The 19620-nt window shown below is 50.4% G+C and overlaps 1 protein-coding gene across 1 annotated transcript in view; it reads right to left on the bottom strand.

Moving 5' to 3' along the window:
• Window positions 1-19620, bottom strand: part of camta1a (calmodulin binding transcription activator 1a) — a 219065-nt gene that overhangs the window by 79868 nt on the left and 119577 nt on the right. Inside the window, exon 5 of the mRNA XM_067239907.1 lies at window positions 807-942. Within this exon, the coding sequence (XP_067096008.1) occupies window positions 807-942 (136 nt within the window). The remainder of the gene's footprint in view (window positions 1-806; window positions 943-19620) is intronic.

The following is a 19620-nucleotide window of genomic DNA, read 5'->3' as shown; positions in this document are numbered from 1 at the left end:
GGAGGGTGAGAGAGGTGGAGGGAGGGAGGTAGTGGCAGGGAGGGTGATGGGGGGGTGGCGGGAGGGTGAGGAGAGGGTGGGATGCAGGGAGGGAGGGATTCAGGGAGGGAGGGATGCAGGGAGGGATGCAGGGAGGGAGGGAGGGAGGGAGGGAGGGAGGGAGGGAGGGAGGGAGGGAGGCAGGCAGGCAGGCAGGGAGGGAGGGAGGGAGGGAGGGAGGGAGGGAGGGAGGAGGGAGGAGGGAGGGAGGGAGGGAGGGAGGGAGGGAGGGAGGGAGGAGGGAGGGAGGGAGGGAGGGAGGAGGGAGGGAGGGGAAAGAAGGGTAAGGGAAGCGGAAGGAAGGGGTGAGAGGTGGTGGGAGGGGCCGGAGGATGAAGGAGGGGACAGTAGGGTGTGGGAGGTGGAGGGAAGGTGAGGGAGGAGCAGGAGATGAAAGGAGGGCTGGTTGTGACGGAGGGAGGGCTACAGAGGATGAGGGGACAGTGAAGGAAGGCGGTGTGGGGGGGGGGGGAGGCTCAGGGTGGTGCGCCTGGCTGGGAGCTGGAAAGATTAATGTAGGCTCTCTGGAGCAAAGGCAACATCCACAGCCTTAATAAGGTACAAACAATCGGTTCCACTCGGCTGCCTTCCCAGGGAAAAACTATTGTTGTGCTGCATTGTTTCTTGGCCTGGCTCCTGGGAGATAGGGGGGCCAAGTCCAGCATGTGGCTGTCTCTCTTTAACAGCCAGGGGACAACTCAGGCCCAGACCCTGGTATGTCCGTGTCAACATGAAGACCCCCGTCGCCTTCCCCCGGCCCGCCTCACCTCCACTCCCTGGACTTTCAGCTTCATGTGATCCTCCCGCGTGGTCTTGCCATCTTTCCTCTTCTTCCAGCAGTAGCCATCTTTTCTGTATTTCACCTTCTTCCTGTTGTACAATATCATCGACCCATTCTGTGGCCTAGATCCAAGGAGAGAGAAAGACCCAGAGAGGGAGAGGGAGAGAGATAGAGAGAGAGAGAAAGATAGAAAAAGAGCAAGAAGGTATAAGACAAAGAGAAAGATGCAGGGGAGAATGATGACGGAGAGACAGAGAGAGAGAGACAGACAGACAGAGAGAGAGTAGGAGAGGGACATAGAGCGGTAGAAGAAGGAGGGAGATGAAAAGAGAGAATTTTTAGTCAAAGCTATTGCTATGGGACTCATTTCAGAGCTGTACAAAGAATCTTGACATGAGTCTGAGCAAGGCAGAAATGCTCCAGTGACTTTAGATGACAAGACTTCTTTATGGTGTTGCTCAACAATGCAATGCGCAGTTTGACAATGAACAAAGCAACCTTCAGTATACATTTCTCCACAATGTAGATCTGTACGAGCAGGGAAAATGACACCACTGGTGATTGTGTTTGTGTGTGTGCGTGTGTGTGTGTGTGCACAAGTGTGTGCGTGTGTGATTGTGTGCACGTGCGTGTTTGTAAAAAGCAAGGAAAGGAAGCTTCCTTATCTCCCATGTCATTTCATCCTGTGAAATAAGTTGTGGTGGAGGAATTCCCCTTGGGAAGCCCAGATCTCCTCTCAACTCCATTCATAATTCATCCTCTCTCCACCACAGCACAGCAACACGCTTGGCTCATTATGATAGAATACAACTATTTGATGATTATCTGCCTTTTCACTTCCATTTATTACAGAAGCATTTGGCGCGCAGTGTTAAACATTAACAGAAAGTGTATCATAAAACATTTACGACACACTCGACAATTAGCAAAAGTTTAACACCCCAGCATGTGTCTGAGCTTGGCCAACCAAATACGTGTTAAGTATGCTGAATGTGATTGTACAATAAGCAAATGTACACATTCATCAACATAAAGTGCACAGTTTTACACACACAAAGGCTTACATCCAGAATTTCTACACACAAACACACCGACACACACCATGCACACACAGACATCGATATATGTGCAAACTGTAATGGTGGTTTGATCTATTGTTCTGTTTAAGCGATAAGTATCATTTCTATACTGTATGTTTGAGATGTTACTCTGAAATCTATTTGCTCTTTGCATTTTTGCACATTTCTTTGACTGTGTACCTCTTCTGTTATTTGCTGACAAGATGCTAACATATTGCTGACCAAGTTGAAACGATCTTTCCCAGAACTAAGAATCGTAGGACGTACAACAGAAAACAGCTGTTAGCATCCCATTAAGTTTACGCATATACGTAGGGGTGCATAAAAACCATATTGTAAACTGTTTCTTTGAGGACACTTAAAAGCAATGGAAGCGTGTCTCCTTGTCTGCAAACAATATAAGTAGTCAAAGTTGTATCGCTGTTTGGGCCCTATTGCTCACCTCATGTATAAAATGGGAGTCGAAATACACATGCAGTGGTTTAATTTTTACGACTACAAACATGCCGTACACACACATATAAACAGATGCACACACACACTTTGAAAACTTGCCACAAAGCAATAAACAAAAGCTTCACTACTTTACAGAGAGAGAAACTAAAAGAAAAGTGCCCACTTAGTTTTGCATAGTGTTATTGTTTATTGTTTATACTTTTCCTCTATGGTTTTATTTATAACGGGGCATGCATCATCTTCCATGTCTGCTCACGGGGCTGGCTGTCTGTTTATCTTGGTATCTCTCATCAATCATTTCCTAGGCCATAATCTCAGGGGCCAATGGGAGGAGAGGGGGAGGGGGGTCCAGCAGTCCCCCTCCATGGCCCCTGACAACACCTTCTAATGAGAGACGCCACTCAAACCGCCTGCCTCCATCCTCCCTAAGCTCTCCTCTCCTCCTCCTGCACCCCCCCTCTTCTCCTCCACTCACTGCCAGTCGGCTGGAGCTTGGCGCCAAGGAATTCCGCCATTCCCTCCCTCCCCTCTCTGTCTGTCTCTACATCCCTCTCCTCTGCTCTCCCACCATTTCTGCCTAATTCTGTCATTCCTTCCTTGTTCATCTCTCACTACCTGGGAGCCGGTCTGCAGTTGGCCATCTATTAGGAAGCAATCAAAACAGATGGAGAGAGAGAGGAGACATATGGAAATCCTCCTCTCATCTATGTACAGTATGTCATGTTGTATTTATTAAGCTTCCACACAGGCTTTAGCCTGACAAACTGATATCCTGTACCAACTGACCACCAACTCATTTGGAGATCAGCGGTCGGCCCTACAGAGTGTCACTCCACATGATAGTTGTGAAGGTTAAGGGGTCTGAAGGTTACTGGTTGTTAGAAACTCAAACAACAGCAGACTGTGTTATCAACCGAGGCATGACAATGTCTCCCTAATGAATTCGGAGGCACACTGGCCAAACCGGGGAGAAGCCTTGTGCATTGTGTCGGTGTAGACACACTCTCCAGCATCCTCCTTCTGCTACAATGAAGGTAGCGTGCTCGTTAAAATGGAGCCTCGCATTTGACAAAAAGATGGGAGCGGATAAGATGAGGCAGAAAAATCAAATGACTTAGGGCAATCTGATCTCCTCAAGTGCACTGGAAATTGGGGTGATGCTCTCGTGTCAGAGGGCCCACACCTTATTTATCGGCTCTGCGCTAGAAGTTATGGGCTCAGCTTTTTTGAGGGACTGTTAAGGAGATGCTGTTTTCAATTCAAGGCAGTTGGTACCCTGAGGAGAAATCCTCCGCTGCTAAGATCGACTGAGGCACAGGCTCGCCTAAAACGCACACTTTGCAAAGTAATGCGCTCTCTCTCTTCTCCCTCGCTCACGGCGCTCTCTCTTTTTCTCCCCCCCTCCTCGCTCCCTCTGCTCATCTCTTTCTTCTGTATACTTAGGCGTTCCAATTAATCTTATCAGAAACTATACATATTTATACGTGAAGGGGAAATGCTAACTATTCTGTTATCAAAAGAGCCTGACAGGAGGCCCTCTGTCTCTAAGGCCTAAACGTGGGCAGATGAATATGGAAATAGAGCACTCTGACACACACACACTCGTGGCAAGCCCATCCCTCTCCTCGCTGGCGTTTATGGCTGATAATAAGCTTTACCCTCAGGATGGTGTTAGGCCGGCCCAGTCCTTAAGGAATCATTCATTTCACTGAGGTAATGGCATTCGCTCAATCAAGTTTGTTCATTTGAAAAAGTGAGGGGGACGGAGAGATATGGGGATGGGGGCAGTGCTGAGCATCCACAATGAAGCTGCAGTACAGACAGACAGACGGACGGACAGACAGACGGACAGACAAGTGGACTGACAGAGAGAGAGAGAGCAGGCAGCTGCTCGACTCAGTGGCTCAGTTTCTACAAGCCTGGTTCCAGAGGACTTAGACTCCCCTCTCCAGAGGGAAAGAGAGAGAGAGAGAGACCCACTAAGAGTGCTTATCCTATCTGTGCACCAGGGAGAACCTTGGTATGCCACCAGGATCAGCTCTGGTGAACCATTCACGACTTAGAACACAGCCCAGCACAGCCCAAATGATAGGGCGACAGAGAGAGAGTGAGAGAGAGAGAGAGAGAGAGAGAGAGAGAGAGAGAGAGAGAGAGAGAGAGAGAGAGAGAGAGGAGACGAGAGAGAGAGAGAGAGAGAGAGAGAGAAAGAGGGAGGACAAAATGAGAGATAGAGTTTTAGACACCCTCAATGCATTCTAGTCAATAACATTGTGGAGGATGAAATATTTTCTCTTGGTGAAATGATGTAGCAGTAAAGCCAGGCCCCAGCAGCCCTCCTCACCCTGTCTATTTCCCAGGACGCCCCGGGCTTGATTAATACCACGCTGGCTGTTTCTCTCCCTCTGAATCTGTCTGTCCTCTACCAACAGACCTGGCTACAGAGAGGAGAGCAGAGGGGGTAGAGGAAAGGAAAGGAGAGAAGAGGAGAGCAGAGCAGAGGAGAGCTGAGGGTGCTTGGTGACTGGAGAGGCACAGGGGGAGGAGACACCTGCTGTTCTCAGCAACCCATCAGATCTTCAGCAGTCACAGCCCTTTCACCATAGTATCAAAACACACACACACACACTACAGCTACTCACACTTTGTATCATGCAACAACCTTTTGCCGCCCACCCGCCCCACGCGTGTTATCCCAATGTGCCAGCCTCAGTAACAGTGGGTTCCTCCTAACACCTTGGTTCTCCCTCCAGGGAGGGTAATAATAGTGATAGCTAAGACGGGGACATCAATACGTACCACCAATCCTGCTCATTACTGCGTGTGTCAATCACCACTCACATATGGGTCACTTCATATACCCCCCCCCCCCCCCACACACACACACACACACACACACATACAGTACACACACACGCACACCTACTGTGCCAGCGCACATGGAGCTGTCAAAATGCTACGGGCGGCTTCTATATGTAATATAATTACACTTCAAGAGGGGGGTGTTCTATTAGATGGCACCTCATCTCTCCCTGTCTGGGAGTGTGAGTGGAAACGTGGTGGTGGTGTCGTGGGTGTGTGGGGTGTGTGCGTGTACGGAACAGGGGGCTCCTATCAGGGAGCATCACAGTGCGATTGATGCCTCTCAGATAAGCCGGCCCCTTCAGCCCCTGCAGAGCGAAGACAGGAAAGTAGGGCGTGCGCTGAAACTACTTTAAATGTAAATCTGCCACGACCCCGCCAGATTGAGATTCATCGCCGCCCGCTCCGTCTCCGCTCCGCGCCCCAATCTCCCCCCGCCAGCGTTCCCACGCAGAGGCACAGAGCCCAGCCCGTCGCTCTCGGGTCTCACCCCGGGGCACGCACGGCCCAGACTGCCAATGAGGCCCGCTGGCATTAGAGGTCATCACAACGGCTGCACCGGCACGACAGGAACACCTAGCGCTCGGCTTGGGCTCCTGACAGGCAGCGCCAGCCTTGATTTACCCGGCGCGTCTGGTAGTGCTCGGTTGTATGAGCGGGGTGATTAGATATGCATGGGGATTTAACAGTGCGTAAAGGTCATGGTCGTCGTTCGTGTCAAGTAGATGGAGGTTTTATGAATGAGAGTTTGTCATACATCAGATCATATCTTGATTAGAGGGGCATTACACTAACTACATGTTTACCTGCTCGGCTCACCCTAACACAACAGAGCCTCTCTCTCTCTCTCTCTCTCTCTCTCTCTCTCTCTCTCTCTCTCTCTCTCTCCTCTCTCTCTCTCTCTCTCTCTCTCTCTTTCTCAGAGAGGCCTGGCTGCACCCCTGAGGTTTATGGTTTTAGGGTAGATAGGGGTGTGCGTGGTCTCTGTGTGTGTGTGTGTGTCTGTGTGGTGCATATGTGCGTGCATGGGCACTCACCTCTCTCTATCTATCTTTGCTGCGCCAGTGATTGCCACAGAACTCAGGCTCCTGCCTGCTGTCTTCCACCACAAAACAGATGTTCCGCTGAACACTTATCTCAAAGGAAAAATCGCAGACAATTTAAAAAGAATATAAATTACGGATGTAGCTACACATCCCTGTCTCTGTCCCTGTAAGACCGAGGAGAGTGGATAAGAAAGGGAGGGCGGGGGAGGGGGAGGAGAGGGGGACGGAGGGAAGGAGGGGGAGAAAGAGAGAGATAAAGAAAAGGAGAAAAAGAGAGACAGAGAAGAGAGAGGGAGGGAGAGAGAGAGCGATAGTGGTGTGTCCGCTCTCTCTTATCTCGTCCTCGGCAGCCTAGCAGAGTAAGAGGCGCGGCTGATGATGGTCGCTGATGCGGCCTGATAGAGGCTAAGCTGGTTTCATGCACATTTCAGCCCATTGAGAGCGGCAGCATACGCTGACCAGACTTCCAGCTCTGGGCTCAGGGCAGAGGACGGGGATGAGACGTCATTTACAAACAGCCATGTACGACAGGACTCCCCTCTGGAGCACCATTGTCTGGTTTGTATATACACACGCACGCACACACACACACACATAAACACACACACACATGGATATTGCTAAGGCCAATACACCGGCTTAATGAAAGCTTAGCAGGGCTAGCCATGACCATATGGATAAATAGATGATGAATGGGATAGAGCCTGATTTTGTCAAATTTTTGGCTGCACAGACCATGTGTTATCATGGTTTGTGTGTGAGGGTGTGGGTGTGTTGAGTGTGTGAATTATGTGTGTGTGTGCGTGATATATAACTTGTACTCCACAGCAAATCCTGTGTTTGTAATCTCTAACGGCAGCTGATGTGTCTTGAAGATTCAGGTGCAGAAAGTGGCACTGGGGCTGAGGCTGGGGCTGAGGCTGGGGCTGGGGCTGAGGCTGGGGCTGAGGCTGGGGCTGGGGCTGAGGCTGGGGCTGAGGCTGGGGCTGAGGCTGGGGCTGAGGCTGGGGCTGGGGCTGGGGCTGGGGCTGGGGCTGGGGCTGGGGCTGAGGCTGGGGCTGAGGCTGGGGCTGAGGCCTGACCAGCCTGACTCCCCAGGCCTGAGATCACCCTGTCTGCCAACTCAGTCCTAAAGCACTGCCTTCATATGGCACTCTGTAAAGAGCAGGCATTTGTTCTCTCAATAATGCATGGGCAGCTGGGAATTGCATACTTACTAATTTTATGTAGCAGACTACAGATATGCTGAATGGGAAACTACAGCCACAAGCTCTCTGGCATGAACAGGAGAAACTAGCGCTATTAACTGTAAACCAACCAGCACTTCATGAAAGGTCAGGATTTAGTTGTTAGCTAAGATATACCAGTGTTCTGTCTGGCTACATAGGTCCAGTTCTGTTTTAATAATGCAGCTGTGTCTCATACGAAAACACCTCAAAGAACACTACAGCTGTACTATTTGTTTCTTTTTTATCTCAGGAAGTAATTTATGAAAGACCTGCGTCATGACAAGAGTGAACAATAAGAGGGTGAGAAGAAAAAAAAAAGATATGGGCAGACGTAGAAAGAGAGACAGAAAAGAGAGAGAGAGAGCACTAAAGCAAAAAATTAAAAAAGTGAAAGAGAAGAGAATGATGAAAAAATGAATTGCTGTATCACTCCAGGGATCCAACCAAGCGCCCAGTCCACAGAAACACACTCAACTGACAAGACTTTTGAGGAGCAGTGGTTTACTACAAGTGCGAAGTGATCAATTACTGGCCAGCATATTCAACCACATTAACCAGCAGGACAGATCTGGATCCATCTTTCCTTTGCACAATTTCACATATCTGTTATTCATATAAACTTCAATAACTTTTTTGTTGCAAAGTTCTTTCAACAACAATGAAAAATGATGGCATGTTTCAGTTTTCCCACGAGAGCTTCTCTGTGTGGGGTGTCAAACAGAAGTGGAGCAGCAAGCAGGGTAGGCCGGCTCCACCAGCCAGAGTATGGGGGGGAGGACTGGGAAGACACCAGAGGTGACAGTATTGATTATTGAGCCGTTTGTTTATCCCCCCCGGAGTGATGGCCAGAGGAGGAGGAACAGAGAGAGAGAGAGAGAGAGAGAGAGAGAGAGAGAGAGAGAGAGAGAGAGAGACAGAGAGAGAAGGGGCAAGGACAGGCTGCCCTGCCCGTCATCCCTTATGCCAAACTGGGCTTATAGATCACCTGGGCAAAGCTCTCTATCCCATTCTCTCTCTCAGTCGCTCCCTCTTTCTCTGCTTGATCCCTCCCTCCCTCTTTTTCTCTCCTTCACTCTCTTTTTTTGTCTCCGTGTCTCAACCTCCCTTCTTTGTCTCTCTTTGTTTCTCCCTCCCTCTTTCTCTCCATCCCTCTGTCCTCCAGAGCTGTCACCTCAGTGCCACCACAGTCCTCCAACACTGACCCTCCCTATCGATCCCCTATGACAGAGCACACCTACAGCCAGCCATCCAACAGCTTATGATTTATTTACCAATGCAGCAAAAAAGCTGCAAAAAATAAGTAAAAGAACAGCGTGAAGATAGAAAGAACAAGAACAGAGGGGAAAAGAAAAGTAAGTGAAAGCTATCAGGTGAAAAAATATGTGCACTTATAAAAGAGGGAGAGAACAAGAGTCAAGGCACGAGCTTTACAAGCTTACCAGTTCCCACTGTCATGGAAACCCAGGGTGAGAGACAGAGGAACAGAGAGACACAACACCCCACCCTCTAGACTCGTCTCGCCTCAAACCTCTTCCAGGCACGTGGATGGGGCGAGGATGAGGGGTGGAAATTGAGCTGTAACTCTATCTGGGTGCTGGAGCGAATCAGAAAGTCTATCCCACCTTTCACCTGGGAATCACAGCTCTCTCTGCCCCCTGTCTGGTCACCATACCAACCACAGAGAGGCATCATGGGATTACTTGGAGCCCAGGGCTGAGTGGAGACTCAGGCTCAGAGAAAAGAGATGGAGAGAGGGAGGGTGTAGGAGGGAGAGGACAGAGCGAGGACAGAGGGAGGACAGAGTTTGAAACAGACGGGATGAGAGAGAGGAAGGAGAGGGAGAGACACAGAGGACAGAAGGGCGGACATCATCCATGGTCAACTGTCAGTTGCCAAACAACAATTTCGTACCGATCAAATCTCATTTCAAGCCGTCTCGTTTCCCTGCGCTGATACGCTCGCGCCACAAGACTAAACATATTGCACGCCGCCTACGCACTAATGCCTGGACTGACTCCAAGCCATGGCATATGCTTTCTACAGTTATTCACTGGGCTGTGAGAAGACGAGGATTCACACAAACAGTGACACAAACAGTCCTGATCTGGAGCATGAATATGGATCCTGCTGGAGTGTTCCACCCACAGAGCCTCACCAGAGGGCCCTGGGATTGGACTGTATGTGGTATACTCTCCTCTATTGGCTGGGATGTCAAGGTGCTGACAGGGAGATTACAGAGAGGGGTGGAGGAGGGGTGGGGTGAAGGGAAGGGAAGAGGGGGAGAGGGGGAGGGAAGAGGAAAACAGATGAGAGTCGACAAGCAGTAAGAGAAAGCAGAATGCACTGTAAGAGGAGGAGGAGAGGAGGAGAGAAGAGGGTAAAGAACAAGGGGAGAACAAGAGTGGCGAGGGAGAGAGAGAGTTGGATGAGACAGTGGGAGTGTATGATCGTGCTGGTTCTGTAGTCCCAGGGGCTCCTGGATCCTCTGCCGTGTCCAGCAGGAGAGGAGGAGAGTTCAGCCCGCCGCTGGTCTATCTCTCTGGGTGTGTTTGTGTATGGCGACCCCTGACCCTGGTCCCTGTCTCTTCACTCTCCTCCGCTCTGATGCATCAAAAGGGGGCAGGACCTCGACACACACACTCAACATCCTGTCACCAGCCACAGAAGGCTAAGCTACTCAGTGCTCTCTCTCACACACACACAAGCACACGCACACACATTATGTCACATGGATTATAGCTAGAAAATAACTATGTCTGGCTATGGTTAAGACAGGCCAGGCACGCACACACACACACACATACGCACTCATAAAAACAGGCGCACACAAACACTCATAAAAACAGTCACTGAAGCACACCTTTGATCATGGCACATCTGACTTTTCATTTTCCATGCTCAGTGAGCCATGCAACCTAACACTCTAGATCATCTACACCTACCCCTGGATGTGCTACACACACACACACACACACACACACACACACGCACACACTTCTTTTGATTATATTCAGTTCAGTACACAAAAAGGTATTGTCACACACACACATGCAGTAAGTGCACACACAGACATCACGGGACACGGAGCCGAAGCAGAACTGAACAAGGACCGGGCAGACTCAGAAGACGTGATGAACACAGTGATCGCTTCTGGGAGGAGACGAGCAAGCCTCTCCACAACCATAAACTGTTTTATCTGCTCTGGCTGGCGCGGAGCATGACTTTACACATCTCCAGAGTAGCTTGCAAAACACACACAAGCAGACAGGGCTGTCATACCTGCCCAACTGATCCGCTATCTCCCTCCATATTTGACACACCAGTGAGCCTACTCAATCAGCCATCCCAGTTACAGGGCGGAGAGAGAGAGAGAGAGAGAGAGAGAGAGAGAGAGAGAGAGAGAGAGAGAGAGAGAGAGAGAGAGAGACAGAGAGACAGAGAGAGAAAGAGAGAGAGAGAGAGACAGAGAGACAGAGAGAGAAAGAGAGAGAGAGAGCAAGATATAGAGAAAGAGAGAAAGAGAGAGAGAGAGAGAGAGACAGAGAGACTGAGGGAGAGAGAGAGATAAAAAGAGAGAGAGAGAGACACACGTTAACAGACTCATACATACAATACACCGTACACTGGTGCCCTGAACCTCCCTCCCTCATTGAACCAGAGAGAGCAGATGAGAGGGTCGGTTAGAGAGCCAGAAGAGCCTGTTTGGGACCACAGTGTACCGCGAGGGAAAACGCTGCTCAGCTGCCACACAGCAAACACACTCGGCTCCCGCATGATGTTTATGACAGGCTAGCTCCGCTCCAGCCCCAGCCCAACATGCCGCTACTGTAGCACTACTGCCCAGCCTGCTGTTTGCATGGGGGCTCCCAACACAATCTGGGGATTGAATGGTGCTGGAGGTTTTCAGACAGACAGGCAGGCAGGCAGGCAGGCAGGCAGACAGGCAGACAGAGATGTGGTCTTTGTGGTGGTTCTACGGAAGGGAAATGGCAAGTGTGGGAGTGTTTGAGGTGAATAGTAAGAAACCGTACGAGTGTGTTTAACAGGGCAGGGTAGTAGGCAGTAAGGATTCCATGGTGTTCCTCCACTGTAGTCACAGCTATGATATTAGCACAGTGGGTGTGGTGTAGGTCAGGTCTGCCGGGCTGGATGACTGCAATGATAGTCTAGTCTCACACTCTAATCACTTTCAATGTGAGCAGCTGTGGACTGTCTCATTTCAAGGTGTGTGTGTGGTTTTATATATCCTTATTTAGCCTTGCAGTCCACATGACACTACTCAGGCATCATGGGAATGCCAAACTTCAACCTTGCATCTTATTGTTTCCTGTGTGGGAGTGAAGGAGGGTGTTTGTGTTTGTGTGTGTGTTTGTGTGTGTACGTATATCTGAATTGTGGAGTGCAGTTATTCTGGAAGAGGCCTGTCAGTCTGGGCTCTCCACGGGGAGAGAGCAGACAGTTTGAGACACCGCAGAGGGGGAAAGACAGAGAGAGGTGACAGAGAGAGAGAAACAGAACTAATGAAGGAGAGCACTGTGTAAAGGAGTCTGGGCTGCCATTGTGTTGCTGGACTGGAGCAGTAAAGACGAGGCAACTTTAAGAATGCCATTAAACTTGGGCCTCTGCAGTGTTTATTGTTGGCTTTGTGTCAGAGGAGAGGTATGTGTGTGTGTGTGTGTGTGTGTGGGGGGGGGGGGGGTTGTAAAGCAGTCCTTTGTTTGGGTGCCGTGGATTTATACCCTTCGTTAGGGCGATGACACCGCCTGCTTATGATGTCTTCACACACGCACCGCAATTATGCAGCTCTTCTGTCTTTATTGATGTCACTTTGTTCGTTTAATTAGGCTTTATTGGGTTTCCGAGTCACGGAGAGAGTTGGCTATGATATAGGGCAAATATCATCAATGAAACATCTTTTTCTGAAGATGTCAGGGCAAGAGTTCCAGGGATAATTATTTCATAGATAGTCATCTTAAATGGAGCCCCTGCCTTTTATGATGTAGCGAGACCAAGAACAAGGTGTGCTAGGCTTTAATGAATATTCCGTCTGTTATGACCAAAGGCACAGTCTGAGAGGAAAAATCTAGCCTTAATGGAAATGAAACACCTGTGTACAACCTTCAGACAGACCAATAACACACTCACCTCCCCAGGTGTAGAATGTTTGTGTGTTTTTGTGTGTGTGCGCTCGGTGTGCTTGGTGTATTACAGAGATCCATAATAACTATTTGTGTGTGTGTGTGAGTGTGTGTGTGTGTGGAGGGGTGAGGCCCTAGGGGAGCTGTACCACAGAAAGGTGACCCTCGGGGGAGGAAGAGGCCACCTGCTTGCCGGTGGGCTAGGGGTGACAGCCGCACACCTGTCCAGGAACACTCTCACTCCAGACCCATCTGCCCCCCCTCCATGACGCCTGCTACCCCAGGGGCAGAGTGACCCCCACTGTCGGCCTCCTGTCCCCTGTCCCCACGTCCCGCTGAACCTGCCGCTACACACTCTGACCAGGGGCAAACCAAACCAACAGGGAGAGATGTACTACAGTACCTGACACTTTGCTTCGATTCTCCTTTCTGTTTCAAAGTTAAGAAGCCCCACAGGCTCTCAGTGTGTGTGAGTGTATGTGTGTGTGCCTCTGTGCGTGAGTGTGTGTGTGTCAGGGTCAGTTATAGGCCCCCAGGTGTCTCCAAGTTATCATCAGAGGCCAGGAGAGCAGTGAGGGTCATAACCACACACACACACACACACACACACACACTCCTCTCATGCTGAGAACTCATCCCAGCTGGGCTGGAACATAGTTAATAGCCACAACAAGAACACAACAAGACCAGCGGCAACTCTCACAATGGTCACATGTAGCACACTGTCTAGTTTTCTCCCGTTTCTCTGTCTTCCTTTCTCTCTCTCTGTCCATGTTTCATTCGACAGCAAAGTGGTCCACACACAGCAATTCCAATCTTCTCCGCTCTTTACCTACCAAACCTCCCACTCGTTCTCACAGCCCATAGCCATGTCTCCTCTGCCTCTCTCTCTCTCTCTCTCTCCCTCTCTCTCTCTCTCTCTCTCTCTCTCTCTCTCTCTCTCTCTCTCTCTCTCTCTCTCTCTCTCTCTCTCTCTCTCTCTCCACCTCTCTCTCTCTCTGTCTCTCACGGCCGAGGACCTGGAGGCTGGGCCTGAAGCTCTATTTGCTCTCTTTATAGTCTCTGACCACACAGCTGTCTGTGTGTGTGTGTGTGTGTGTGTGTGTCAGTGTGTGTGTGTGTGTGTGTGTGGTCTGAGGTGTGAGGAGTGGGCCGAGCCCACCAGCCTTCTCCCATCTCCTCTGATCTGCCTTGGTCCTCCAGGGCCAGGCTGACAGGCCTACTCTGCAGCCACAGTATCGAGACAGAGAGAGAGGGAGAGGGAGAGAGATAGAGAGATACAGAGAGAGAGAGAGCGAAAGACAGAGATACACAAGAGAGAGGGAAGGTAGGAAATAGATAGCGGGGAATCAGAACGCTCAGTGCAAACTTGCTGTGTGTGCGGCTGTGTTCTAATATAAACAGTGGTATATCACAGGGTGAGGGGTGGAAGAACCAATGCTAATTTAGGGGACAGTTTGTAATTAAGGATAGGAGGCTTTAAGGAGACTCTTGGAGCTGGGTGGCTCTCTGAGCTCTCTGTATGTTCTGCATGATTGCCTGTTGCTTTGGACGGTATTGGTGTTAGCCCGGCTGCCTCCCTCGGAAAAGACATGATGATATCTCTCCCCCATTCACAGAGGACGTCACGGAGAGCAACTGATTAACTGCTCCGCCGCTCTTCTGGGGGCTCTACTCTCACACAAAGCTCTTTGAAAATGGAAAAAGTTAACCCGTGTGAGTGGCAAAAACTTGAGAAAAGCCTCCCTAGACAGAAGACTTGCACGCCGGGGCTGCAGAGAGAGAATCGCCAAAAAGACGTCAAAGCGTTTACCCTGCGAGCCCCGGCACACAATATGCTGGGGGCAGCGTTCTCAGTCAACAATAGATGGACAGCGAGGGAATTTGGAAGAGAAAACTGAAATGATTGCTCAGACCCACATGGTTCTGAGAGAGACGAGGGGGGAGATGAAGAGGCAGGGGAGATGAAGAGGCAGGGGAGATGAAGAGGCAGGGGAGAGGAAGAAGACGGGAGGACAGGCTTGTTCTGGCAGGATGGGCTTTAAAACCCTTTTGGGAATCCAACAGGTGGCCCAACATGGGCCTGTATGCATTTGTGTGTATGGGTGTGTGTTTATGTGTGTATGTGTGTTTATGTGTGCATGTGTGTGTGTGTGTGTACAGAACAGAGGGAACGTCTAGCCCCCGAGGCAGTGTTTGGATGCTTACACACAGTAAACACATCAGTACTGCCACTGCTGCCCATTAATGAGGGGCAGATCTGATTATCTATCGTAGCCCCCCTCCTCCCCCGTCACACACACAAACACCCCCCCCCCCCTCCCCACACACATTTCTACAGAGGGGATCCCAGAGGCTCAGCTGTGTATCCTGCTCTGGTTGGGCAACAGGAGACGGTCTCACAAAGGAAATGCTCAGTCCGACAGACATGATGCATCCTGGGGATTTGAGTTCTCTTCCTATCATTGTCGCGTCTGCTCCTCTGTGAAGCACTTTCTAAATAACATCTGCATGTGGTGTGGAGCCCAAACACTCCCAGTGCCCCACTGATGGCTGCTGCATTCCTCTGGACTGGTCCCTATGGTGGGGACGGGGCCCAAACTCTACTCTCATTAGTGCAATGAATGGAGTGTGTGTGTGTGTGCGTGTACGCGTGCGTGGGTGGGTGTGTGTAGATCTACCGTCTTTGTCTGTGAGTGTGTCGTACTGCGTGGGAGCTGCTCTCTCACTCATTAGCGGAGACCTACACCTGCCTGTAGTTGTGCTTCTCTCTAAATATACACTTCTCATTATCACTCTCTCATAACTGAAGACTAATTGTGACTGCAGTGAAGAGCCGTGACCTTTGATACAGAGACAAGAGCGAGCCCAGGGGGAGGAGGGGAGGGAGGATGGAGAGAATGTGTACAGTATATCAAGTGAGGAAAAGAGAGCGCCGGGTGGTTGAACAAGCTGTTTGGAAGACCATAGGAGGGGAGAGAGATGGAGGGTGGGAGAGATGGTGAAGGTGAAAGATGGGGCAGTGTGAGGTTGAGGGGAGGGAGAGAAAAATGGAGGTAGGAATACTCCGAGAGAAAGGGGGAGACAGAGAGAGAGGGGGGTGCACTATGAGAGAGTGGAGGGAGGAGGAGGAGGGCAGGCGGGAGAAAGGTTGATCTCATTACTGCTGGACTCTGTCTCTCCCTCCAGGCCCAGGTGACCTGGTCACTACCCCTCTGCCTCTCTCTGCTTCAGCTCCTGTCTGCCTCATCCCCAGGCGCTGCCTCGGCCCCAGTCACTACCTCAGTCCTGCCTCTGCCTCAGCCTTTGTCTGTCAGGTAATCATTTCGTTTTAATCATTCCCCCTCCCTTTGCTCCCCCTTCTCCTCCACCTCTCCTCCCCTCCATCCCCCTCTCCATCACCTCTCCTCCCTTCCATCCCCTTCTCATCCACCTCTCCTCCCCTCCATGCCCCTCTCCTCCACCTCTCCTCCCCTCCATCCCCCTCTCCTCCACCTCTCCTCCATCCACCTCTCCTCCACCTCTCCTCCCCTCCATCCCCCTCTCCATCACCTCTCCTCCCCTCTCTCCATGCCCTACTCTGTGGCCTAGCGTTTGCCAAGGTCCAGCTCATTTCATTCTAATTGGCCATGCCCTGGACTGGGACGATGTGCCTCATCAATCCACTCCCCATATTTCACTCCTTCTTCCTTCTTCCATTGCCTTACACCCCTGCTCCCCCATCCACCCCCCCCCCCCTCCTTTCCTTCACACATCCTTTCCTGACGCTCCATGTCATCGTCTCCTCCCCCCGCTCTCCTCCCGCCCCTCTCTCTCCCAGCCCTGGGTGTTCATTGCCGTAGCGACTGCACAATTGTTTCCAATCGGTGTTCTTCCCTCGTCCTGCTGACCTCTCATTCCACCAGACAAAAACAAATAGTCTCTGTGTTGTCTGCCAACAAAGAGCAGCCTGTGACTGCCTTGATCCCCACACAAAGGCATGAAAGAGAAATCTGGAGCCATTCTATTAGGTAAACCTGACGCGTATAATCAGACTGTTTTTTCTCTCTTCCCCAGGTAAAGGAGTCTGGCTAAGCGTAGTGGCCTTTATGCAGAACGAGGACATCGCCACTGGCCCAAACACAGACGCTACAAGAACAAAGAGGAAGTCAATCAGCATGGTGCTCTGGGATTCTCTGCTGGAGCAAGCCTGTCTGCACGCCTCACAGGCCTGTGTTATTATCATCACACCCACCATCGCAATCAGCATCATCACACAGACAAACACACACACAGAGGGAGCAGAGCAGACAGAGCACAGCGTAGCAGAGCAGAGCACAACAGAGTACAATGAGAGTACAGTAGAGTAGAGCAGAACAGAATGGAGCAGAGCAGACTAGAGCAGAGCAGAGCAAAATAGAGCAGATCAGAACAGATCAGAATAGAGCAGAATAGAGCAGAAGAGAGCAGGAAAAAGCACAGCAGAATAAAGCAGCGGAGAGCTGCACATGGCAGAGGTTGATTACGGTCAGGTTCATTTAGCTGTTCCCTCTAAAGGTCTTGTTAAGGCTACTCAAGCATTTCAATCCATGAATTCTAAATAAGCGGCTTCATATTAAGTATCTAAAGACAGTAAAATATTCATAGCTATGAGCTAATTGACTCTAACAATACTCTCTCTCTCTCTTTACTCTCTCTCTCTCTGGTGAAGCCTTCCATGGTCATCTTTCCTAACTTTACCTGTCGCTAACGGCAACAGATGGACATCCTGCATTAGAATCACAAGCTGCAAATCTTCTACTTTCCTTTCTCCTCCGGATCAACAGCCCCAATACATTTTCATTACACGTGTGTGAAGCGCTTCAAATAGAGCCACAGAAGCAGAAACTAATTACTTTCTAATTTATTGACTAATGGCCACAGCCCCGGGAGACAGCTGCAATTGTTCTAGCAGTCCTGCTGCTCAGACCGCACTCAGCTCTACTGTGGATTCATAACCAAAATCATTTATCATTACAAGCACATTAAATTGAACCATATAGACCATGACGGAGGTAATTTATATCATTTTGTGTAGGTATGTTCTCCCACCCATCCCGACTTCTTTCCATCTAGAAGCAGGAGAACCCAGAGATGATCCTGACAGAACCCTTCTGCTGCTCTCAGCCCTTTCATCTTCTACAACTTCTTATTCCTGCCTTGTTTCTCCTTTTATCGGGGGCTGGAGGTCCTTAGGAAACAGCATCGACGGAGCACCCACTCTTATGAATCTAAATGTGCACATACATAAAAAATATGAATCTATTGGTGCGGGCCAGTGTTTTGTTTCTGCTGTCTCTTGTTTCAGGGGAGGAAGGGCCTGTGTGGTAGCAGCACTGACAGCAGCACCAGCCCACAGCATGGTAGACACATCCAGTACAGATATCACCACCAGCCCAAAGCATGGTAGACACATCCAGTACAGATATCACCACCAGCCCAAAGCATGGTAGACACATCCAGTACAGATATCACCACCAGCCCACAGCATGGTAGACACATCCAGTACAGATATCACCACCAGCCCACAGCATGGTAGACACATCCAGTACAGATATCACCACCAGCCTCCAGGTATGGCTCGAGCTAGTAGCGGTCCTTCTCCAACTATAACAATGGGGGATTTGGCCCTGTTGATAGTGTGATTGGCTGTGTGCTGTTGTGTCTTGGGTGCTGTGTGGGGAATGTCACCTGGACGTGTTGGACTGGTAGGTGAACAATTCCAGGGAGAGAAGAAAAAGTAAAGCCTCTCTGCTCCTCCCTCAATAACAGCTCACATGCTCTCTAAGATACACACACTCACTCACACACACACACACACACACACTCCTACAGTGCGCATGCAAACACACACATACCATATACAAGAACACATGCACAAGAACACCTCAGACAAGCACTCGCGCACATGTAGCTATAAGAAGTCGTCTGCACACCTCCACGCATGCACATCCACAAGCACATCCACACTCTGCCTGAGCTGCCTGTTCAACACATTGAGCCTGGAGAAACGACATGGGTCACATCAACCCGACTCAAACTGCATGTCATCACCATGAGCTCCTGACCTTCTGTTCCAGCCCCCAGGTGGCCATGGTCCTCCAGGCCGGTGGTGTCATCTCCGACATGGGCCTTCCCTCTGATGAGCCCCCTCCTGGGGCCGGCTCTACAGTCAAGCTGGGGTTATTTACTAGCCTCTAGGCGATTCAGCTCAGCTATAAAGCCAAGTGGTCATGGCTGACAATCAATCACAGCCTCGTCACAAACACATGACGCGCACATGCATGCAAGCAGGCTCACATGCGTGTACACACACAGACACACACAGACACACACACACACAGACTAGCTCAGCTCACGTGGAGTTAAATGTCCATGGCAACATGATAAAACAGCACTGGCAGTGAGACTAATAAACTGGACCTAAAGTTTTTAATATAGCCAGGCAAAAAGCCAGAGCCCTTTATTCTCTTGCTTTCTCTCTGCTGGTCTTTTCTCCACTACACACAGCAGCCCCCTCCCTCTCTCGCCCCCCTCTTCAGAGATGCCAGCGTTCACAGGCTGATCAATAGATTCCAGCAGACCACAAATCCAGAGGGGAGGAGGGGGGGTCCCTGGGGAGGGACAATAAGGACATTAAAGAATAAAACAGAAGCAACAGAGACCCCCCCCCCCCCAATGCACACACACACTCACGCAAACACACACACTCACACACACTCAAGCACACACAGTCCCACCCCTCCACCCCCCAACTCCCAGGCTACGTTCTCCAGCAGAGCGCTGACGTCAGTCCCCTGTTTAATATACAGCCCACCTAATGGAGCACAGCCACAGTGCATGTATCAGTGCTGGACTGCCAGAGCCAAAGAAAAGACACACACACAGATCAAGATACACACACTACATTTACACACACACTGCACGCAAACTTACACACACAGCCCTCTCCTCTTCATCATAGCAACTGAAATG

Source organism: Osmerus mordax, chromosome 7 (genome assembly GCF_038355195.1).
Source record: "Osmerus mordax isolate fOsmMor3 chromosome 7, fOsmMor3.pri, whole genome shotgun sequence".
Classification (NCBI taxonomy): domain Eukaryota; kingdom Metazoa; phylum Chordata; class Actinopteri; order Osmeriformes; family Osmeridae; genus Osmerus; species Osmerus mordax.
Note: the sequence above shows the minus strand (reverse complement) of the source record. Positions and strands in the feature narration are given on the sequence as shown.